Raw genomic sequence first — 25265 nt, 5'->3', positions numbered from 1 at the left:
CGCAAGACCATGGGACTCCTTCTCTAAGCTAGCTCCCTCTTGGTAAGTGTTTTCTAGCTAGTCTCTCTCTGTTAATACCTGTTTCCCCTTCTTCTTATATTGTTGGCCCCGCCACCGGACTGAACCATGGAATCCATGGGGTGTGTCCAACATATAAGAATAGGCTACACAGTTATTCACAAATACCATTAAAACCAATAGAAACAAAACACAAAGATAACACAAGGCTTTAAAAAAACTTAACCAGTTAGAAAGTTGTGCACGTTGACAGTGTATATCTTTACGGTGTGTGTCCAAGACTCCCCCTCCCTATAAGCTAGCCGTGGGCCCTACGGTACGCCTTTTAGGTGGGCTCTCTATAATCAACCTCCCTTTACTCAATTGGCTAGCAGAGGGACTACAGGTAAGTATACAGGCAAATATAACATACACATTACACAGTCTCTCAATATCAACAGATATATATATTACTTGAATCATAAACTCTTGTAAATTGGCAGTGAGAATAATGAAATGCTGTATGACAGAGGATTCATGAACTAATTCTTCACACAAGGCATTTGTTGGTATAAAAAAAAGTAGATAAACAATATGAAAGAACAAAACCTGATTGAAGGGGTTAGGTGTTTTTGGCCTATGGGAGGAAACCCAAGCACCTGAAGGAAACCTATGCAGATACGCAGAGAATACATGCTCGAACAAGGCCAGTGGGTGTCCAAGGAGATATGCCTGGTGGCACAGGTGTAGAGACTAAAAGCAGACCTAAAAATCAAGGAAAGGCATGTGTAGCAATCTAGAAAATGGCATGGGATGAAGTGGACATAGAAAAGGCAGAGAGGATATTGAACATTAAGACAGCAGAAAAAGATAAATGGTGCAAAATAATCAATAGTAACCAGATGGGAAGTGTTAAAAAACTGTCTGGAAGTGCTGGAATAAGATCCACACCAAAAATCGCAGGTATTGCAGGTAATGCAATAATGATACAGAAGATGGATGACTTGAAGCACAAGAGAGGAATGGTGCGTGGTGTGGTAGAGGATCCTAGCAGTACTTCTTATGGCGGCCATAAGGAAACTGAAGCAAAGAAAATTGTAGAAGATGCAGAACAAGGAGGAAAAAGAAGAGCTCAAAAGAAAGGAGATTCAAGAGAAGAACAGAGTAAAGGAGCAGCAAGAGGAAACGAAGGACAAGAAAAAATGTGCAAAAAGGAAAGAAAATTCTGGACAAGATATTACTGGCAAACAAATTTAATAAAAAAAATTTTGATGACATTGATGACAACATCCATACTTTCACATCACATATGCGGTACCTGTTGTCCTCATGTAGCAGCTCCTGGATATTTGATGGGACTTTAGCACAGACCATTACTAAAGACCTGCATGATCTACAGAGACTCCCAGGCTGTTTCTACCTGCAGTTTTAAATTAAATCCCTATTGTTTATAATTTGTCTGACAAGAGTGAGTCTTGGTTCCTTCCAAGGTTGCTTTCTCTGGCTTCGAGGGAGTTTTTCCTTGCCACTATCGTCTTTGGCTTGTTCACCTGGGGATATTAATTTCGATTTTTGTTTTTTCAATTCTCAGTTTCTGTAAAACTATAAATCTACAGATAACAGTATACAGAAAAAAACAACATTTAAAATATATTATGTCTCTTTACAAATAAGCAGGTAAGCATGTTTCTGGTTTAAAAAGATACAAATATATGGCATTATCAAGCTGTTTTCATAGCATTAAAAAATGCTATGAAAAACTGAATTTGAAGAGCTTACTGAGACTAAATATATAATAATAATAATAATAATAATAATAATATAAAAAATGTTTTGCAAAAATATTCTGTGTTGCACCCGTCTAAGCGGACCAAGACTGTAAATTAATAATACCTTGAGGATTTGAGTAGTGTGGAGTGGTCAGTATTCACCCAGTCCTAGTGCATTTCTAAATACACAAATGTGTGAGTAAACATACAGCAATATTTCAACTAATTACTACTGCAGTGTGCGGCAATCAGCAATAGTGAAAAGTATTCAATGAAAATGTATAAGCTTGTACCTGTATTGACACCTATGTTACTTAATATTATAAGCTTGTAATGTGATGGATCTTACTTGTTTGGAGAGAATCATCTGTAATACCATTAGTAATGACGGAATCGGGCCACATGATGTTTAATTATTGTGAATTGTTGACTACAGAGTAAGTACTTTGCCAAAATCACAAGGTGCACGGCAGGAACACACCTTGAAATGGGTGTCAATCCTTCGTTGACCGACACCCACTCAAACATTCACTCTCACACACACCTAAGACATTTTTGAGTAGTCCCTAGGTCCACCTACAAATGTGTGTCTTGGACCGTGGGATTAAACCCGAGCACCCAGAGGAAACCTATGTGGACACAGAGAACACACCATAGTCACATGGAGCTAAGCTCAAACCCACAACCTCAGGGACCTGGTGCTGTGTGACTACAACAAAAAAGAAACAGGTAAAGCTCCTAATTATGGGAATGAATCCATTTGTAATGTATGGAATGTGCAAGTAGTAAGCCATTTCAAATATATTTAAAAAGTCTTGTTTACTGTGTCTCATCCAGAAACATATTGTAGCCTATATGGAGCCTTTCTAAGCAGTATAAATAGTATTTACTATGCTTCTTCCATTCACACACCCCCTACATACACATCAATGTTACATAGAAACACACACACACACACTGTTCTGCAAATATTCGGAATTACATTCTACAGGCTATTTCAACCTGCTGTAACATGCATCAAATGAGATATGAGCCACATTAGCTGCTGTTTAGAGTCCCTTAAATGAAACCACGAGGGTTTCTATAGTAAAGTTGCAGAGATTGAGTATAGCATGTCAAACAATATTCAGCACAGGGACAATAGGAAAAATGCAGTTAACTGTAAAAAAAATTATTGAAATATTTATCTATTCAATGAAATACCTTCTCTCCAAACTCATTTACACCCATGTCCAACAATGTTACCTTCTAATTAGTGAATTCAGCTACTTTGTGGTGCACCTATTGTGGACAGTCATTCAGTTATGCGGGGTTATGTTATGCATGAGGGGTGTAAATCCCCCTACCATATTGTTGTGAAGCAGTAAAATACCCTCAAATCCTCCCAGCAGTGTTCCAGTGTCTAGTTAAATCTTTTGCAAATGTGTAAAGGCTCTTTTCATTACAGAGGAAAATCTGGACAAGCAGGTGCCCAAAAACTTATGAATGACTAATGCATTGTAACAGTGATGTAGGGACTTTGAGGATCCCAATAACAGGATAAATTCCCAACTTAAAGCTTTACAGATTTGGAACACCAAATTATCAGATGGCAAAACAAAATACAGACAAGTCTAAAGAAAAACGCAACATGAAAGTATAAACACCTAGTGTGAATTTTCCCTCCTAATGCATGATGCACATTGTAAATTAGTGCTGGGAAATATGACTGCAAATCAGTATCACAATTAATTTAACATTTTACCTTGATTACAAAGTTCATTGTCAAGTTTTGTACTCTATGTAATGTGTACTAAAGTATGTGTATTGAAGCTAGGATGTTTTTGTTTTTGGTTTTATGTCTCTTCTTTGAGATATGCACTGTTCAAATTTTGTGATTTGATTGTGCTTCAATTCTTGAAACAGACTGATGGTGTGAAATTTGAGCACTGAGTTTATTTTTTGCCTGTGAATACATTTGATGTCTTTATGTTCATGTTTATGTGTCGTTTTCAGTAAAGTCAAAACATGCCCAAACGAGAGACACAGTATTTTTCATTGTTGCTTATTTGGCCTCTGCGTTTAGGTCCATGTGGCAGACTGGATGGGGCAGAATCATGTGACTATGTTCAAGGTAGTATGGTTTTAAAGGCACAGTACATGAACACAGTAGGCCATATTAACAAATTAACTGAAAAAGGATGAACAGAATTTTAAGAATAATTGATTTAATAAAGACAAGCAAAATTATGTCAATTAGAAGTTCTGAATATTGATTTTTATATTGTACATTATGGAATCTTGATAATTCAACATTGCTTATAAAAGTACGCGTATTTTGCCTTCATTTACAGCAGTAACAGCTTCTGCCCTTCTGGCAAGGCTTTACATTAGATATTTGGTGGCATTTAGACATGAGAGCATTAGTGAAGTCACACATTGATATTTGATTATTAGTTGTGCATCACACTGTTCCATCTCACTGGGCCTGGTGATTTAAGCTCATATGGAGCTGCCTCATATCATTCCATTTGATTTACATCTATGAAGGTTACACAATCAGTGTTTGCACAACTCAATATCTGTGTCCACAGTGGTTGCCTCTTAAAGTAGCTGAGCTCACTAATTATGAGGTATGTCTACAAAGGTAAGTTGTATAGAAGATTAGTTTTCCAAACCACACAGGAATGTGATGTGCATTAGTCTTGTTTTGACTGATTCCAGCAGACAGTGTTAAGCTGTGAAAAAGCATATTAAGCTCAGTTTGAGATAAAGTGTGATCTGTGCATAGCAACCCACTTCACCAGACTCTAAGACCCTTGCTGAGCTCATGCCCAGGTGTTTAGAGCTGAACAGTCATCACCACACACCTGGAGCATACAGTTCTGCTACAACATGTGACCCTGAAAAACAGAGCAGAAACAGAGTGATTTCAGCAGGCCTCCCACTGAGAGAGCAACAGGTGAGTAATACGGTGATGACAGGTCACCAGCTCATTTCAAACACAGATAAACATGAAAGAAGCTTTCATGAGTGTATAATGGTGAATTCATTCATTATCTGTAACCACTTATCCAGTTCAGGGTCGTGGTAGGTCCAGAGTCTACCTGGAATCATTGGGCGCAAGGTGGGAATACACCCTGGAGGGGGCGCCAGTCCTTCACAGGGCAACACACACACATTTGAGTCGCCAATCCACCTACCAACATGTTTTTTTAGACTGTGGGAGGAAACCGGAGCACCCAGAGGAAACCCACGCAGACATGGGAAGAACACACCAAACTCCTCACAGACAGTCTGTGAGTCTTGCAATCATGCAATCTGACTTTTCTTTAACCATGGTTGCAAATGAAATGGCAAAAATTCATCTAAATGTCAGCATGGTATAGCATGCACTATGAGTAATGTTTGCATTTCAAACCACACGGATGATTTTTCTTTCTTGACATTGTCAAAACATTTAAGACCACAATTTGCAATGTGTGCAAACACCAAGTTAAATTCCAGAGGAGCAGAAGGTCTTTCACTTCTATGCATGGCCCCTGGTCATAATGTAAATCGTATTCCTGCAGGTAGTTCAGGCACCAGCAGGTCTAGTGCCTGCACATACTACCACTTCGAGGAATCAATAGGTTCCAGCAGGTTTTCTTTCATCTAGGTCATTTACTATGCTTTCCTAATACCTTTTAGATATGCTGAAATGTGAAGCATCCTTACCTCAGGCCTTTCACATGTAGCACCTGGCTCTGATGTCATGATCGTGATGCTCCCTGCTCAACGTGTAGTGGCAGATTTGTAATTTATTTTTTAACTTTTAATAAGGGGAAATGTATGATAAAATCAATGAGCAAATCTAATATCCTTATTACATCTATATTTATCTGCCATTTTCACAAAATTCTCATAGGGTCCTCTGACACCTGGTGCTCTGCATGTATCTGAGACTGTGTACTAAACCAGTCAAATGATCAAAACAAAGCAAAAAAACCCAAAAAAAAAACAACTAAATTATATACAATTTTAAGGGTCAATGCGATGTTTGTGGTTACGCCATGCCCCTCACCCCAGATTTTTTAAGGCATGGAAACTGGACTGTAGGGCCCCTCACCTCAATTCTTAAGGCACAGATACTAGACTGCAGGGCACCTTATACACCACAGTTCAGACAGTGTGTATAGTTTGATACTTTTAGAAACCTAGACTGTCAGGTTAACTGTGATGTCCTGCTTTGCATGAAATGCCCTGCACAAAATAGGTATCCTAGTTATTTTCCTTTTTCTAACAATTTTATATAGCTAATGCAGCTCAGATTGCTCTGTTTGAGCATTGTTTGGAAGTTTAAGAGAATGTCAGTGTGTTCTTTGGGACATTGTGTTAGATTATTGGGTATTTTGTAATACAGCTGTATGCCTGGTGACCATGTAATAACTGTTGTTTTCAGTGTTAATATTGTACCTTGTAAACACTGAGTACATTATATAGAGTACATTTTCAGCATTATGTGATTTACAGACTTTTTTGTGGTTGGATTAATATGTGAAATTCTTGCAATAAATAAAGAGAATAACCATTAAACTGAGAATGATGATGTTTGTTTACATATAGGCTACTACTCACTTCCTAACAAGAGACATGGCAGTAAATATGGGTTCATCAGCACAGCTCAGTGCTGGGGTGCTATATATTCTTCGCCTGGCATTAGGTTCATGTTTCTCTACTCCAGAGAATCCAATTCTATTGTCAGTATTTCTCTACAGGGATTAGAGAGGCAGTGTGTACACATCTGCACATTTGTGTTAGTAATGGGTGCAACTTAACGTAGAATAAACTCATTACACATTTGTCATCAAATATTTATACATATGGTGTATTTCTGAAATAAATGAAACTGAATGAATGAACTACATAAAAATAAATTGATAGCCCTTCGGGTGGCACGGTAGTGCGGCAGGTAGTGTTGCAGTCACACAGCTCCAGGGACCTGGAGGTTGTGGGTTTAAGCCACACTCCATAAAGAGTTGGCTTAAACTCCTCTGTGAGGAGTTGGTAGGTGAATTGGCGACTCAGTGTGAGTGAATGTATGTGTGTGTGTGTGTGTGTGTCGCCCTGTGAAGGACTGGCACTCCCTCCAGGGTGTGTTCCTGCCTTGCACCCAGTGATTCCGGTTAGGCTCCAGACCCAACGTTACCCTGAATTGGATTAGCAGTTTCAGACAATGAATGAATGAATGAATGAATGATAGTCCTTCTACAAATTCACATGCACAATCCAGGTAATAATAAAGGAGGCTTTCTGACAGTCTAAGCCAGTGTTATCCAATTTTGATCCTATTCTACCTGTTCAAACAAACTTGATTCAACTAATTTTGTTAGTAGGGTGTACCAGGACCTGGTTCTGATGCCAAATCAAAGCATATGTGATCATCTGAACGCAAAGAGTAATACATAATACTCTACAACAAGGACATACTTCTATAAAGAATCATTTAAAACCATGCAAAGGAACTAGATGAAGTACAGTGACCTTCTCTGAACGTCTGTTTATATTCTTAGTTTTAAGTTGAGCCACATTTCCTGAAAAGTTGCACCATGATCTTGGAATTCATTAAACCATAACTATATTACAGGGAATTTCCATCTTATTAAGTTTACCTAACTTCTAGCTATATGCACTGACTCTATTGTCATATACACCCACTATGACTGAGTGCTCATGGTAGGTTTGCTGAATATTATGATTATTTGCAATTTATTAGCACCATTTCTATCATGCCCATTAATGGAAAGGATCTGCTTTAAATATTTATTTGAATAGTGGGCCATTTTCTATAGTGTTACTTAAGGGTTTACACATTTAAACTGATTATAATCCAATATACTACATATAGTATATACATATAATATTCTGTAATCAAATTAGAATAATGATTGTAAACATGAGAGACCTAATGGATTTCATAAGTTTGCAGTTCACCCCATAATCAAATGAGAATAGTTATATAATTAAAATATCAGGAGTGCTATTTCGTTTTCACTGAAACCTAATATTTTAAATTATAACTAGTAGAGCGTACCTAGTTCTGCTGGAGAGAAACTATGTCCTTTTTTTCAAATCACAAAGGCTGCTCCTACATTCGCCTTCCCACAAAACATAGATCGCCCACTTGCTGGTTTCTGCCCACTTGCTGCCTACGCCCCTCCCACTTGAATTTGGCCTATCGAATTTGAGCATCTTCGAACTATATTGTTTGAATTTTTTAGTTTTCAAGCGCAGAACCCCATTGTATTTGTTATTTAAGCTTGAATTGTTTTTGTCTGAATTTATTAACCTTGAATAATAACAGTGAAAACGTGTTCTTGAAAATTCACGAGTTCAATTCAAGAGCAATTATATTCAGATACATAACTGCGAACCAAAATATTCAGAGGTGGAAACCTGAAGACTTAAATTCAAAAGCAACAAAATTCAGAGGCATAATTTCAGTGCAAAAAAAGTGCTACAAATTCAAAGGTGGTAATATTTCAAAGTCTGATGAGACAGATTTGCTTCCATAATCTGCCACTTTGGTTTTAAGTGACGTATTTGATTAGTTTAATAAACAATGGCTGTTAATGAATAAGCTGTAGATAAGAGTTGAATCTAAACTTTAAGCAAAACTTTAGTTGCAAAAAAAAAATCAACATACTGCTTAAATTTGTCTACAACTTCAAGTCGCAGTTGTCGTGATAAACACAACCAAAATCTCGCATAAGTTTTTAATGTTAAAAATTGGTTGTATTTGGGTTATGTGACGAAGCGACCAGAGTCCAACAAAAAAAAGGCGTCACAGCAACGTTGTGTGCCCACTGTGAATACCTGTGCGTCCACAAACATTTGGCCAGAGAGTACCACAGTAATAGAATGCGTTGCGAGATTTTCTTCCCTCACTGCTTGCCGTAGTTGGACCGAAAGGCGGGTTTATTACAATTCGCGGGAGAGCGCTTTCTCAGCTCAGTCTCGGTTCGCGGAAACATAATACTAAAGAAATAATATTTCACAATGAGTTTGTGGGTCGATAAATACAGACCGGCCACTCTGGGGAAACTGGACTATCACAAAGAGCAGGCGAGCCAGCTGAGAAACCTGGTGAGAAACAGCTAATTAAACAGCGGCTGAGGAGGCAAACCTCCTAATGTTCGTTCACACGTAACACCATTTCACACTTTCCAGTTTGTTAGATTTATTTTGTACGTAAGAATACTAAAAATATCACCTTATATACCAAGAACAGCGTATAGCTACGGTGTTACGTACGGCGAAACAGTGCTACGTGTTCCTGGTGTAAACAACTAGCTAACTTCTCCATTTGCTAGTGTCATAGTTTATAAATCTTCTCATTTCAGCTTAGTGAAGTGTCCGTTTCCAACAGTGTGTCCCTGGTAATGTGAACACCTTCGTTATTCTGTTGACACTGCGATATGTAAATTTAGCCGATAGCTGACAGTTTAAGCTGAAATCAAACAGTTTCCTACCCAGCGAATTTAAGTTAGATTCTCTAGCTAACATCCTCGGAGTGTTGCAGTTAAAGGTTGTCTTGGGTCACATTTAACACAACGGTATCTGAAATGATATAACATTCAATATAATGTCCTTATAACATTCTGTAGACTGAAACATTTGAATTTGTAGGGAATGTTAGGCAACGTTGGGGGAACGTTCTCTGCTAACATAGACAGCTGGTTTTAAGGAAATAACCCTTAAAATATTTGACTCAATTTTGATATGGTCGTATATTAAAAAAATCTAAAAGGTGTTTGTGAACTTGATTCCCGTTTAAATTCTCTTTTAATTGGTCTGTATTTTGTTTTCTCGTTTAGGTACAATGTGGAGACTTCCCTCATCTGCTTGTCTATGGTCCTTCTGGTGCTGGGAAGAAGACTCGAATCATGTGTCTCCTCCGTGAGCTGTATGGTGCTGGTGTGGAGAAGCTACGCATTGAACACCAATCCATCGTAGTAAGTGTTGTCTTTGATTTGAGAACACAGATTTTGAAAGTGTTTAATGCTTGTAAAATTGTTAGTAACTAAAGATTAAACAGTTTCATAATGAAAATATCAGACTGTTTCACAAATTATATTTTCTCTGCCTGTAGGCACCATCTAAAAAGAAAATTGAAATCAACACAATTGCCAGCAACTATCATTTGGAGGTAAATCCAAGGTAAGGTGTGATTCAGGGTGACATTAAGCACTGTTTTAGCTCTGTGTCAACAGAATCATTTTTCTCACTGATTGAACTATTACTTCGCCTTTTTTTTGTAGTGATGCAGGGAACAGTGACCGTGTCGTCATTCAAGAGCTGATTAAAACAGTGGCCCAGTCTCAGCAGATCCAGTCCAGCACACAGAGAGAGTTTAAAGGTCAGAATCTCTTCCTGCTTCATGCATATTCAGAAACACAATTATCAGTTCTTGTACTTGTACTTGCATTATCAAAGTGCCCTTTTTAAAATCAGCATTACGCCCAACGTGTATAGAAGTTCTAAACAGTGATACCAGAATATTACCACTTCCTTTTTCTGCGCTCTGTGTCCATTTTTGTCTCAGCTTCACTGACCCTATTGCTGCACAGTTTGTGTAGGTTGTCCTCTAGTCCTTCATCAGTGGACACAGAATGCTGTTGGCTGCACTGGGGGTTTAAAATTTCCAACAGCACTGCTGTGTCTGATCCAGTTGTACCAGCACTACACACACTAGCACACACCACCACGTCAGTGTCACTGTGGTGCTGAGAATGATCCATGACACAAATATTGTGTCCTGTGGTTGTCCTGACCATTAAGGGACAGGGTGGGGGGAAAAAAAGCAGTACAACAAGTCTGCATAAAGTCTGTAATGGTAGAACTACACAGTGCTCCTGTATGGTCAGTGGAGCTGAGAGTAAGTGTAGAAACAAGGAGATGGTCATAATGTTATGGTTGATCTGTGTGTGTGTTTGTATCTATCTATAAATGTTTTATGTTTATAATGCATATATCCAGTATAATCAAGCTCCTTTACATACCCTGGCTGCAGTTGTACTCCTGACAGAAGTGGACCGTCTCACTAAGGACGCGCAGCATGCCCTGCGCCGCACCATGGAGAAATACATGTCCACTTGTCGCCTGATTCTCTGCTGTAACTCTACGTCTAAAGTGATCTCACCCATCAGAAGCAGGTGCCTGGCTGTGAGAGTGCCACTACCCAGCACAGAGGAGGTACAGTTATCTTTTTGCATTAGTCCAAAACTGATATTATTTACTGATATTCTGTTAATAAAAATAATAAGATCAAGTGTAAGAGCAGCTTGATGTCCTTGGGCACACAAATTCCTTAACTCTATGCCTTGGTACTTCAGGTGTGCAGTGTTCTGACAAATGTGTGCAAGAAGGAAGGGCTGCTTCTGCCAGTGGAACTGGCCAAGAAGATTGCCGAGAAGAGTGGCCGCAATCTTCGCAAAGCTCTGCTGATGTGTGAGGCTTGTCGGGTGCAACAGTAAGTGAGGAGAAATGTGATAGACAAGTGTATTTTGTTCTTTGTGGAAGTGAAATATCGTAAAAATATTTACCTCATAAAGTGAAATAGACCTTCACATATTTAAAGTATATTTACATTATAATGTTTTGCCAAGTAATTGAGATCCATGTCCCTTTTCTTGGGTCCGTTCAATGAAATGTTTAAAAAGAATTAATGGCATCTTCCAAATGGTTTTAGGAAGAAAAAATAATAAAATATTATGAAATGAAATGTGAGGGTTTTGATTTAACAGCAACTTTATATACTGTACTGTACTGTTTATTAAACTTTATGGAACCTGAATGAGCCTAAAGTACATATGCTTATCAAAATGTTGAACTGAGTTTATGTCAGATGAATAAGAACACCACTGATTTTCTATGCATTGCCCCCCCCCCCCCTCAGGTACCCTTTCTCTGCGGATCAAGACATTCCTGAAACAGACTGGGAAGTGTACCTCAGAGAAACTGCAAATGCTATTGTCAGCCAGCAGAGCCCCCAAAGGTCAGTAAACAAGCTTTGGTCTCTTAGTCGTACTTGAACTTTATTCCCAATATACAGATGCATCTCAGTAAATTAGAATATTAACAAAAAATTAATTTATTTCAGTAATTCAATTCAAAAAGTGAAACTCATGAATTCCTTACAAACAGTGATCTATTTCAAGTGTTTATTTCTTTTAATGTTGATGATTATGGCTTACAGCCAGTGAAAACCCAAAAGTCATTATTTCAGAAAAATTGAATATTATACAAGACCAGTTCAAAAAAATGTTAATACAGAAACGTTTTCCTACTGAAAATTATGTACAGTGTATGCACTCAATACTTGGTCAGGGCTCCTTTTGCATGAATTACTGCATCATCATCCACTTGACAATACCCCATAGATTCTCTATGGGGTTTAGATCAGGCAACTTTGCTGGCCAATCGAGCACAATGATACTGTGGTTATTAAACCAGGTATGGGTACTTTTGGCAGTGTGGACAGGTGCTAGGTCCTGCTGGGAAATGAAATCTGCATCTCCATAAAGCTTGCCAGCAGAGGGAAGCATTGAGTGCTCTAAAATATCCTGGTAGATTGATTATTATAATTTTCTGAGATAATGAATTTTGAGTTTTCATTGGTTGTAAGCCATAATCATCAACATTAAAAAAATGCTTGAAATAGATCACTCTGTTTGTAATAAATCTACATTTATATATAAATCAATATCAATTAATTGAATAACTGAAATTAACTTTTTGATGATATTCTTATTGGTTGAGATGAACCTATACATATATTGCCACAGAATGAGAAATTCTACTTATTGTTCAGCAATGGTTGTGTTGAATTATCACAGGCCTTATGTGATTCAAAATGTCTAAAAAGCTATTTTATTTAATTGAGTTGCCAAAACTAAACATTCTTTAATTCTGTTATTTAATGGGCATTTTGGATATGGTGTGTAATTGGTTAACATTTTCCTGGTGTCTTTTTTTATGGTTGGTTGCGCTTAGAATTGTAAATGAAATGCCTAATTTCTAGCACAATTTATTTTTAGACTTTTGGAAGTTCGGGCAAGACTTTATGAACTATTAACACACTGCATTCCACCAGAAATCATCATGAAGGTACAGTGGACAGTTCTGATCATTAACATTAAACTCACTACTTTACAAATGTAATCAATTTTAAGGTATTTAGAATAAGATATATATATATATATATTTATATATATATATTTTTTTTATATTCTTTGGATGTGTAGGGCCTGGTATCTGAGCTGCTGAATAACTGTGATGGACATCTAAAGGCCGAGGTTGCTCAGATGGCTGCCTACTATGAACACAGACTACAGCTAGGCAACAAAGCTGTTTACCACCTGGAGGCCTTTGTGGCCAAATTCATGGCCATTTACAAGAAGTTTATGGAAGATGGCCTTGACAATTTCATGTTCTAACTCTCCCCATTACCCACTTATGTATGATTTATTTTTGATGAAAATTAGTTTCTTTGTAATAAACTTAACAGTCATAAAATTGATGATTTTTATCTTCGATACTGTATTTTTATGTGTAAAGTATAATAGTAGAAATGCTATTTTATTCTCTTCCTTGTGGAGTGGTGTACGTGACAACAGGAGTATAGGACTGGAGAGACTGATGTTATAATAACATCGGCTTGAAAACCCACTTCTAAAACTCTTTAGGCCAGTCACACTTACTATACATCTGAGACACCTACTAACACACGCTATGAGATGGTGTCACATTTTCCAGGATTCAGTATGCAATGCAGAATCCAGGTTTTCTGGATGCCGGTACTGTTCGCATAATGATTGCCCATGTATAGTGGAGTGCAAACCACCTTTATCATGTTAATTTTTTTACATTTATTCAGTTAAGCTTTAAAAATGCACTATTTAGCACACAACTACGATAGTTTCATGTAAAACCATATTTGTTTTATTATTAGGTAAAAGGTAAAATGAAAACAACTAAAATGCATTGTTTTTCTTTTTAACCTTTGGGAATGATTTAACATGTATCAAGTCCTTTCCAGGACATCTAACTGATTAGTGCACTGAGAACTTTTGTTCAACTACTAAGAGAGCCCGTTTTTATACTTCCCAATGATATAACTACTATTTCTCAGAAAAACTGCAGGCCCTGGTACTTTCCTTAGTTCTAGGATAGAGTAAATGCTGACACGACAGTTTTGATATTATTTTTACTAATTGTGACTACTATAAACTACTATTAAAAACTATATTGTTACTCATTCTCAGTGTATTCCCAAAAATAGTGTTTATTTTTTATTTTTTTATTTTTTTTTAATATATATATATATATATATAAGCATCACTTAAAAATACTAGACTCAGGTCATAGAAAATATTTACAATATCAATAAATTAAGAGATCTGTGAATAACATAATTACATAATTGCCCACAATATTTTCTTAAATTAATACCATTAATGAAATGGTATTCACGTTTCCATCTGAGGTAAAATAATTATGTTTTACTGCATTTTTAATACAGCAGCCAAACGAGAACTCATGTTGGGACTAGGCATTTTCCCGGTGGGCCGACAGTTACAACACTTTTTTTTAATTCAATTTTTTTTTATATTTGACTGACCCATATAACCAGCAGATCAGTGGCCTGATTGACACAGGGCTGGCCCAATAATATGAAACACCTCCTCCATTTGGCTCTGTGCACCGGTGTGCAGTGCAATGTAGGATGAACTTAACGTTATCTGTTAGGAATTTCTGAGATGGAGAGAAAAATGCAAAGGATATACAGAGAAACTGCGAGGAAAATATAAACAACTATTTGTGTTTCTTAGTCCCATAGTATATTACAAGCACCATAGTTATAAGCACAGAAGAGCCCACCAGAGAGATGAAGCCCACCACATGCTGTTTTGCCAGGATTTCACACACCGAACAATGGTCTGAATTGTGGAGACACTGCTGTGTAGGACTGTCTGGGGAAGGGAATCCGTTGTGGTCAATGATGTTTCTGTAATGGTTCAGCGAGTCTTTCACTATGACCTCCTCCTGAACATTGCCATACATGCCAAAGCCAGGATCATTCTGGTCATTAAATGCATAGGCAAAGTAGCCTTGAAGATTGACCCCATCCAGCAAGTAAGCTTTAAAAGCAAAGCAGAAACAACGATTAGCATTTTTATAATGATAAAATAAACAATTAAAAAGCTGAATTACCTTTGGCGTGGTGACAAATGTCAATCATTATTTGACCAAGATGAGTGCCTACCTGAGGTGTAAACAAATGCTATCCTAAAATAAGTTTATAGCTCTGTGAAATGTGTGTGGGTGTGATTTGATGAAGATGCCCTTTGGTTACCTGGAGGTTAGTGAACTGAGCCCCTAGCAAATTGTTTAATGATTAAGTAGCTTTGGTCATGTTTGTGTTCTGTTGTGGGCCTTGTGCGCTTGATTAAAATAAACTGCATCATCATATTTTACACCAAACACTGTCAAATAAACATGCTGTATTAAAACCCAGCATCACATTTTATTCTAAAATATTTTATAAATATTTCTAAAATGAAAAAAACAAATAATTTAATGTTTTGTATGATCATTTCTTTCCATAAAAGTACATTAATATACACTATATGTGGACAAATGTGTTGAGAAACCTCCAAGTCCTTGATTATCCATGTTTGATTTAGTCCCATTATCACAGGTGTATACAATCAAGAGCCTATCCATGTATGCCTTTTAAAGAATGTGTCGCACTAAAGAGCTTACTGAATTATAAAGTGGTAATGTAACAGGATGCCACCTTTGCAGCAAGTCAGTTCATGAAATTTCTTCCTTCTTAGATATATAAAACTGAACTATTAGTGATATTGAAAGTGAAAGCATTTAGGAACCACAGCAACTCGACCACAAAATAGTAGGCCACATAAATTATGGAGCAGGGTCGCCGAGTGCTGAGGTATACAGTGCAATCCAATCTTCTGGAAGAATGGGCAAAAATTCCCACAGAGACACTCCAAAATTCTGTAGAAGATGTAAATATGCTATAGCTGTAAAAGTGGAACCAACTCCATATTAATGCTTTAAGTACCTGAGGTAGAAATAAAATTTAGTATTTTTGCAGATATTCATTCATCTTCTTTAATCACTTCACACTGTTTAATGTCATGGTGGGTCTGGACAGTGCACCAGTCCATCACAGGATATCATACATTCACAGTCACTCACACTCAGTGGACAGATGGACAGCCAGAGTGATAGATGGTGAAGGATGGAAACCTGGACATCAGAGTCCCAGGAATCTGGAGCTTTGTTGTATTGACACTGCCTGCTGTGGTGCTGTGCTGCCTTGCACATTTATAATTTGATACAGAATTTAATAAATCAATATTTAGGTTTGTCTTAGCATTTCACACACTGTTGCAAATTATTTGTAATTAACTAAGAATTATTATACTCTGAATATAATTCAAGGATCACTCTATGAATGGCCTTACCTTTAAGTGCCTCGTTGATGTAATTATACACATAGTAAACACGGAGACTGTCTTTGAATCTGGCTGTGTCTTCCTGAACACCATTGGCCATGACGTAGATTGGCACACCTTTATAATGGGAATTGACCCAGTTGAGGGCTTTGCGCAGACCCCAGGGAACAACAGGTGAGTTGCGTCTTGGAGACATTATCCAAGTAACATCAGAAATCATCTGTACTTCTAGGTTGTCCTTGTATAAATACTTATCCTCAACTCCATCATAAACCATGGACGTGGTGAAGTGGCTGACGGCAAAGAAGTCATAAGTGCCTTTGACTAGCTGGCGATCTTCCTCACTGAAGGACGGTAAGTGATAGTTGAAGAGGTCTATGGGGTTTCTCTGCTGGAGCCAACTGCGCATCACTGAGGGGTAGTCACCACTGCCAAAAATTGGCTCTGAGAACCAGCCCACTCTGTGGTCCAGGACTCGGTTGGCAGGTTCTACGTCCTCTCGGTTGAAGGAGAAGGCAGGCTCAACCCAGTCCATATGCAGCACCAGAGATGCTTGACCACCTTGAGATTGACGGAACTCTCTGTCATACACCCTCCAGGCTAAAGCATGGGCACGTAGCAACTGGTGACCAATTGCATAGCTGAGCCCTTCCTCATTGGGCTCATTCAGTGTAATCCACAGCTTGACATGTTTCCCAAGCCTTCGGAAGCACAGTCTGGCATAATCTGCAAACGCTTGCACTGTCTCCTCACTCTGCCAGCCCCCATTGGCCTCCAGTGGAGCAGGCAAACTGGAGAGCTTACCCATGTGATGCCAAAGAGTCACCACCGGGGTGATGTTAGCTCTTTGTAGCTCACTAACAAAGCATTGGTAATAGCTCAGCAGTGTGTGGTTAACTTCTGATATTTGGCCTGTAGGGAGAACAGATGACCAGTTAAGGGAGAAATGAAAATGAGTAACGTGGATGGCTTGGATCTCCGTTACTTGTTGTCGAATAGCAGCATAGTCAGTACAGTGTCGCATTCTGCGTACAGGGACCTGCACTGCTTCCAGCCTCTTCAGCTTTCCATTATCTGAGATGTTCCAGATGTACACACTTGGGTCAACAAACTGCGTAGGTGTGGTCTCCACCTGGACATTAGATGATAGATAAATTAATAACTGTTGGAGACCCACTACTCAGCATTACTATGCTTCAAGACACTCAGCTGATCAGTTCTAGCTTTAGGCAGAAAATAGTAGAAACTGTACTGAGCAGTGGGTCCCCAGAAGCAGGGCTAAGAAACACAAAAAAGCTAAATGAATAAATATAATATGTAATAACATGTTATTTTGCATTATATTCAGTATTTCCTAACAAATAAATATATGTACGTGCTTTGTAGTCCACCTTCTCCAATTTTACACTATTCATTAGTGGTCAACAGTTAGTGAGTGTACATAGATTTGCTACAATATAAAATTCACTGAAAGGTGAGGGAATAACATGGATTGTCCCATTAAAATGGGTATCAGGTAGCATGTGAACAGTCATTTCTTGGATGTGTTGGAAAGAGGAAAAGTAGCCATGTGTAAGTAATTGAGCAATCTGTGTGATGGCTAGATAGTCAGAGCATCTCCAAAATGGCAGCACTTACAGGGTGTTCCTGGTAAGCAGTAGTAAATACCTAAAAATATTCTCCAAGGAAGAACAACTTGTGAATAGATGACAGATGATTTCCAATGTTCACACTGAACTACTTAATTGTATTTGGCATATTTACACAAAAAGGAAAATGACATATCTGAATACCCCAGCAAGTAATGGGGAGTCTATCTTTTAGGCTAGGTCCGGAACATGGCCGCCATATTGGATCAAGGGCAAGTTTTTCCAATGGGAATGTGGTCGTGTAGCACTTAAAAAAGACTGAGACAGGTACATTTACCACTGTATTACATTTCTGTCCCTGGTAATTACCCGTTTTTATAATTTGGAAACTGAGGATAATTGTTGCAGTTTTGCAACAATGGAACAGTTGAATATGACCTTGTTGCCCAATTTACCATTTGTCCTTTCTTGAACCACTTTTGGTAGGTATTAATCACTGCATACAAACACATCAATTTCATATTTGGGGATTACTACATGATCAGGCAAAGGACGTGGGTTCTCTTTCATGACCTTTGTGTCCTACTCATGCTGAGCTGTAAGACAAACAGGCCCAATGATGCAACAGCATGTTACACCAGGCCAGAATATTTAAAGCTGAAAACAATTTTGTAATATAGCTCTATTAAGGTCATAAAAACCTAACCCCCTAAACTAAAAACTAAAACACCCCCTAAGGCAAATGAATGCATGAATGAAATATATAATGCATGTCACTTGTAATAATTTTCGAATAAAGGAAATATTATTGGTTCACTAAGCAGCTTTGTGTGAATGACAATGTTTAAAATACACAACAATCACTGGATTAGGAAAACCTACTTTGTATCTACACTCCTTGTCCATTTTATCAGCTCCAATGACCATACACCTATTTATCTGCATTCTTCCTTATCCCCATTTAACTCTGCTCTTACACACTCTGCTCTTCAACAGTCAGGACCCTCACAAGGCCACCACAGAGCAGGTATAATTTGGGTGGTGGATCATTCTCAGTGCTGCAGTGACACTGACGTGGTGGTGGTGGTGTGTAAGTATGTGTTGTGCTGGTACTAGTGGATCTGAAACAGCAGTGCTGCTGGCGTCTTTTAACACTGTGTCCACTCACTGTCCACTGTGCTAGACACACCTACATGATTGTTCGTCTTGTAGATGTTAAGTCAGAAACAGTAGGTCATCTGTCGCAGCAGTTTGTGTTGGTGATCCTCTAGTCCTTCATCATTGGTTGGTGGACTATTCTCAGTCCAGTTGTGACACTGAGGGCTCTAAAAAAGCTCCAGCAGGATTTCTGTGTCTGTCCACTTGTGCCAAAAGGTGCGCACTTCACAACAGGAGGGTATTGAAGAAAATGTTTGGGAACCACTGCAATAAACTATGCTATTTTAGGCATTATACTGCAATATAATTCATACAAATCCACCAAGATTTGGAATAATGTGTAGGATTAAGACAGCGTTTTAGGTTGATGTTAGGTTGATTACCAAAATCAATTTTTGGTAATTTGAGTCCTGTTTGCAGCTCATGGTTCATGACCCTTGAGGATTTTTGTCATATGAGACGTTTGTGCTGTGTTCCCACACCTTCGCTCATGTTTGTTGATGGTATAGCAGTTAGGAAGCTGATATCCCAGGGAACCCACCTGTTTCTGGTTCCTTTCTGGTTGTTCCTTTAGTTATGCTGTTCTCATTGGGCATGCCAGTGCCAACCAAAAGAAGATGGTCCCCCTACTAATTATTGATTCCTGTCAAGGTTCCTTCTTCATGTTCTAGGTCAGTTTTGCACTTTGGCTTGCCCACATGGGGCTAGGACACAGAATTCTGTACAGCTGTTTTGTGACAGTGCCAGTCACAAAACAGCTGTACAGAATCACTCTACAAATAAAGTGTGGAATGTGCCAAAATGATGTAAGTTGAGTTTTCTTTAAACTTTTTCACTCATATTTTGCCCTGTCTCATATATTATTTTTTTAAGTCTGTTGCAGGGATCAAGATTTTTTATATTTACTAAATACAATCCAATTCATCACTGAAAACATTTGATTTTTTTTCTTTGTTCGATTGTCATTTTAAACATTTTTCAGGAGAATGAACAAAACACAGATCTTGTAATTTTCATGTATTTTATAGAAAATCCCAAATTTCTGAAAACCAGGTTGGTATTTAATCCACCTGTTACATTTTTTTATGTGAAAAGTTAACGCATTCAAGAGTTATTTTTCAACTTCAGCCAGGATCAAAGTGTGCGGAAATTGGGGTTAATGTGTATTTCAAACAGACTTTCACACACACACACACATTTGACTTGAAGTTACTAATTCCCTTAACTATATCAAAAGATTATTAACGTCTATTTTCAGGACAGCCTTTGCCTTATGTTACAAAAACAAAAAAGTGTATGTTTATGATTATATAATAGTTTTAATGCTTAATGTTGTGAGTAAAATCTTTATGAAAAGCTAAATAATTCCAGTAAATAATTCTAGAAGAGGTCAACTAACCTCATGATAAGTAGGTCATGAAGAGAGGTAAGAAAAGTAAGTTATACAATAAGAATCTATATGAATTTTGATGAATCATGAAATATATTTATGATTTAGTATGAATTATAATGAACTTGTCTTTTAGCTGCCTCTAATTTGGTCTAATTTGAGAAATACCAGTGTCTGTGAAAGTTTTTTGTACCAGTATAGAGTTTGCAGCCACTCCCCAAGAAAAGTCACAGGGAAAGACTCCTACAGCAGGTCTGTTCTCTGAAAGCTCTGGGAAGCCGTTCTTCTCAATGAGTTTACTGTAGAACAAGGCTGAGGTCTTCAGCTCTCTGGTCAGGTGCTCAGAATTAAAGTCCACGTAAAATAGACCACGGCGTATTCCATACTCACGATACCATTCAAAGCCATCTAACAGTGACCATGCAGTGTAGCCAATCACATTCACTTTGTCAAAGCGGATGGCTGGGGAGGGGGGGGAGAAACACACAAAAAACCTTTCAAATATAGTTTTCATCAGAATGTGTTTGCAAGTTATTAGCATTAGTGAAATGTAAGTCAACATGAAATTTATAGACACAATTTTTAATTAATGGCTTCTACTACTTTCAGTTGAGACAAGTGAGACAAGACATGTTTAATTGTGCACATACACAACTTGTACATTCTCCATAGAAAAGCTGGAAATTAAAGGGGATGTTCTATACCAGCTCCACTAAAGCTATTATTCGCCATGCCCCATGCCCTCTATTAACCTGACCTCTCTAGCCGAATGCCACCAAATCCTCACATAACAGTCTAGTATACACCTAGTATAAAATCATTCTACCAGAGTAGGGACTGCTGCACAAATTAAAAGTCATGAACTACCTATTAATAACCTTAAAAAATTGAATGAACTGTTGTATGTTAGTCAGAATCATCCAAATGTATTAATTTTAGTTTTTTTCTATAACCATCCCAGTGGAGAACCAATTTAATTTTATTTTCAGAAGTTTAAATACCCACAGGAAAGAAAAACAAGTAATATATTCCTTACATCTCCTGCAATGGAATCAAACTTAATATGTCTCCTGCTGCTCAGATATTTCTCCTGTAAAGAGCCCAGACATCTCAAGTTTCTTTTCTTGAGTTTTAGTGGAGATTTCTCATATTGGATTCAGATTTGCTGAGATAACACTGATGTTTATCTGCTACTGATACAGCGAAAACATTTCTCATCTAAGAGAATTAGTGTTGTCACTTTTACCTGGATCAGAAGTGTCTTGTGTCTCATTGTTGTGTAATCATATTTATTCTAAAGAATTTTAGGATAATTAACACTACATTTCCTGAGGCATCAAGAAGCAACCTTTGAGTGATAACATTTCATTCTAAATATTGTTGTAATGTGTACATCACCAAACCGTGTTGGACTTTTCCAGTGCTGAATACACAGAATTTCATGTGCTATAAGCTTTAGTTCTAAACATGCTCCACTGTAAAACTTGCACCAACCTTTTAATGTTTCCATTATGAAGCGTTTAAGGTAGTACATGTGCTTGGCGTCCTTGGTCTTGGTGTTGCCATTGACGAACCAGCCGCTCTCCACTATGAAGATTTGCGGGTTGTTGTACTCGGTGTGGACCCAGTACAGCAGCATGCGCAGGTCCAGATCCTCTGTCTGTCCAAAGCGCAAGCTGTCATTAATGAGCTGGAAACTGAGAGCGGGTCCATGAGACAGGGCAAAGAAATCTGCTGTTCCTTTAATATGTGCCTTCTCCTCATTTGTGAATGATGGTAGCCTGTGAAGAGTGGAAAAATTACATTACTGGTTCATGAGCCCAGGATTGTAAGTCCAATTATAGCCTAAGAGTGAATCCATTTCAACCACTTAGCTCTTAGCTTTTTTTAATTGTTTTCAAAATGACGGCGACATTATTGCGAATGATATTATATGGCACAGCCCTACTGCAGTGCTATCAAATGGAGAGGAAACATCCTCAGAATTGCAAAAAAACAAAAAAAAGTGTTTTTTTTTTTTATTAATTTAAATCGTGAGCCTTGGACCATGGTAGTTTCGAACAAAAAGCCACTGAATAAGTGGCTGAATTCAACTTCATGTCACAGAAAGTTAGGATTGGTGATAATATGATAGTGGAGGCCTTTTGAAGGAATGACACCCTAAATTTAACTATGTTAAAGTCCAAAAGCTCTGTTATTACTGCAGACTGGCAGCAGAGTGCTCTTGAGATGCTGCTTTTGTGTGTTCTAAACAGGCTCTTGAAGGGTCATCCCATTTATTAGGAGAAGACTTTTAGCACTACACTGTAACTCAGTTCCAAGGGGCAAGATAACACTCGCAAATGGTAGGGGTAATATTTGCCCTAAGTGTATAGTTTTACCCCTAATAATAATTCCAAACAAATGATATAACATTAATAAATCTACAAGATGAAGCTATGGATAAGCGGTTATAGATAATGAATGAATGAATGAAGATGAAGCTAAAGCAGCATTCGTCAAAACTCAGCACATTTGGATGAGAATATTTTAAAAAAGTGTTTTAGGGAACCATATATGTTTATACTATGGTATAACCATCATTTTTAAAGGCTTCTTCGTGTCCTTATACATGCTGTGGAAACATTTTTTACCTTATTCACAAAAGTGTAAAATTCATATCATGCTGGTGTTCAGAATTTATCTTTGTTCACCTCTTACTCTTACCTGTGTGTCAGATTGCGCTTCATGCATGGAGGATAGTCTCCATCCACAAAGATCGGCCGAGCGAACCAGCCCAGTACAAAGTCCAGAGAGCACTGACAGGCCTGCTGACTCTCCAGCCTGGTGCTGCTAGGCTTGATCCAGTGTGAGGCAAGAGCTATGGACACTTGTCCCCCCTGCTGAGCTCGATAGAGTTCGTTATAAATATGCCACGCTTTGGCATGCGCCTGAGACCAAATAATGAGAAGTTCAAACAGTTTCATGAAATATGTAAATGACCTCTCTTTAGATTGTCTGCCTTTATTCGTGCCTCAGTCTAAAATAATCTTCCATGATTTTCAAAATTTGTTTTAAATAAATATTCATTAATTAATTCACTGTTTGACACCCCGTATCCAGTTCAGGGTTATGGTGGGGATGCTACACCTTCATAGGGCGACACACACTCACACATTCCCTCGCACACTCACACCTAGGGACACTTCTGAGTCGCCAATCCACCTACAAATGTGTTTTTTTTTTTTTGAGTAAATCGGGACACCCAGATGAAACTGACACTGGGAAAACTCACCAAACTCCTCTCAGACCGTCACCCAGATAAGGGCTCAAATGCACAACCCCAGGACACTGAAGCTGCACAACAGTGACACTATCTGTTGCACCACTGTGCAGCCCTTTTAAATAAACAATAGCATACAAATAGCTTAATTAAGGCATTTATATACACAGTCATATAAGGATATAATGACCACCTTGTATACTTTGTTTGCCCACATTTACCCTGTTCTTCAATGACCAGGACCACCACAGAGCAGGTGTGATGTGGGTGGTAGACTATTCTGAGCGCTGCAGTGACACTAAAGTGGTCTTGGTGCGTTAGTGTGTATATGTGTATACACATCTTTAATTCCAGTGACTGTAGTATATTATAGCCCACCTTTAATAGATTGTGTCCCACTCTGAAAGGTAGGTCGGGTTCTCCTCTGACTCCGGGCGCTACGACCCCGGTTCCGTACCCGTGCCACGCGACCACAAACGGGTTGTCCATTGTTATCCACAGCTTGACGTCATTTCCGAACGTGCGGAAGCAGAAATCCGCGTACCGGGCGAAAATGCGCACGAGGACATCGCTGCTCCAGCCTCCGTAGCGGCGCTGAAGTTTCTCCGGCAAGTCCCAGTGATACAGCGTCACCACGGGCTTCACGCCCGCGCCCCGGAGCGCGCTGAGCAGCTCGCGGTAGTAGCGAACTCCCGCCTCGTTGTGCGCTCCCCCTTCGCCGGCCTCGCCGTCGGGGAAGATGCGCGACCACGAGAGCGAAAAACGGTAGTGCGTGACGCCGAGCTGGCGTAGCGCTCGCACGTCTGCGTGCACGTTGTGGTAGCTGTCGCTACCCACGTCGCCCATCAGCGTGCGTGCCCCACCGCGCGTGAAGGTGTCCCACACGGACGCGCCTTTGCCGTCCTTTTGCCACGCGCCCTCCACCTGGTAGGCGGCTGTGCCCACGGCCCAGGCAAACCCAGTCGGGAACGTGTCGTACAGGAACGCTTTGTCCGCCGGGTAGGGCAGGCGAGCGAAACGCGTCCACGTGCGCAACCCCGCGCCGGGCTCCGGAGACGCAGCCCACGGGAGCGCGCAGCACAGAGCGCAGAGGAGAAGCCTCATGCTCGTGCAAGAGGAGCAGCGGATAGACTGGTCACAGCGCGATCAGCACAGGGTCTCCTCAGGTCTGGATCTGCAAATCATTAAACACAGAGCGCAAAGAGGAGGGGGTGTGTCCTCCACCCTCCTCGCAAATACAGCTGCTGTCACTCAGAAACATTTTTGGAGACAGCGTCTGTAATATCACACAACAATGACATCACATTACACTAAAAGACACTGTTTGTGTTGGACACTACTGGACTAATGACGCGTTTTGTTTACCTAAGTTGCCAAAAAAATAAGTAGTGAACTTAAATATGGAAAGTGCAGAGGTTAACACACACTGTCTGAAAACAAGGTCATGTGCAGGTACATGTTTGTTCACTCAAAGTACAGAGTAAATATAGCTTCACAAGGTACACCAGTGTTCTTATTGTCCAGCTGTGTAGATTAAAGCTTTTACATTGCTTTTTCTAAAGGAAAGTTTAATATTTATAAATTTTCACAATATTA

The 25265-nt window shown here is 38.9% G+C and overlaps 2 protein-coding genes across 2 annotated transcripts; one reads left to right on the top strand and one right to left on the bottom strand.

Annotated features, from left to right (window-relative positions):
- Positions 1 to 8625: 8625 nt before the first annotated feature.
- Positions 8626 to 13946, top strand: rfc3 (replication factor C (activator 1) 3). Its single transcript, XM_066651296.1, has 9 exons — positions 8626 to 8870; positions 9602 to 9739; positions 9877 to 9944; positions 10046 to 10143; positions 10798 to 10979; positions 11120 to 11256; positions 11683 to 11781; positions 12824 to 12893; positions 13031 to 13946. The coding sequence occupies exons 1-9, from the start codon at positions 8784 to 8786 to the stop codon at positions 13220 to 13222; spliced, it is 1071 nt and encodes a 356-aa protein (XP_066507393.1). The 5' UTR covers positions 8626 to 8783; the 3' UTR covers positions 13223 to 13946.
- A 258-nt stretch (positions 13947 to 14204) lies between these two features.
- Positions 14205 to 24773, bottom strand: kl (klotho). Its single transcript, XM_066650982.1, has 6 exons — positions 24048 to 24773; positions 23114 to 23337; positions 21902 to 22188; positions 20601 to 20869; positions 16280 to 17402; positions 14205 to 14926 (listed from the first exon to the last, which is right to left on the bottom strand). The coding sequence occupies exons 1-6, from the start codon at positions 24771 to 24773 to the stop codon at positions 14601 to 14603; spliced, it is 2955 nt and encodes a 984-aa protein (XP_066507079.1). The 3' UTR covers positions 14205 to 14600.
- Positions 24774 to 25265: the final 492 nt, after the last annotated feature.

Source organism: Hoplias malabaricus, chromosome 18, assembly GCF_029633855.1.
Source record: "Hoplias malabaricus isolate fHopMal1 chromosome 18, fHopMal1.hap1, whole genome shotgun sequence".
Taxonomy (NCBI): domain Eukaryota; kingdom Metazoa; phylum Chordata; class Actinopteri; order Characiformes; family Erythrinidae; genus Hoplias; species Hoplias malabaricus.
This window is presented reverse-complemented; position numbering and strand designations above follow the sequence as displayed.

Bases quoted from the DNA above. Each gene is read 5' to 3' on its own strand.
- rfc3 (XM_066651296.1), top strand. From the start codon at position 8,784: ATGAGTTTGTGGGTCGATAAATACAGACCGGCCACTCTGGGGAAACTG. The intron at 11,257-11,682 runs GTAAGTGAGGAG...CCCCCCCCTCAG, and splicing joins GAGGCTTGTCGGGTGCAACA to GTACCCTTTCTCTGCGGATC. The intron at 11,782-12,823 runs GTCAGTAAACAA...ATTTATTTTTAG, and splicing joins AGCCAGCAGAGCCCCCAAAG to ACTTTTGGAAGTTCGGGCAA.
- kl (XM_066650982.1), bottom strand. From the start codon at position 24,773: ATGAGGCTTCTCCTCTGCGCTCTGTGCTGCGCGCTCCCGTGGGCTGCG. The intron at 20,870-21,901 runs GTTGGTGCAAGT...CCCCCTCCCCAG, and splicing joins CATAATGGAAACATTAAAAG to CCATCCGCTTTGACAAAGTG. The intron at 17,403-20,600 runs GTACAAAAAACT...TCTAATGTCCAG, and splicing joins TGGCTGCAAACTCTATACTG to GTGGAGACCACACCTACGCA.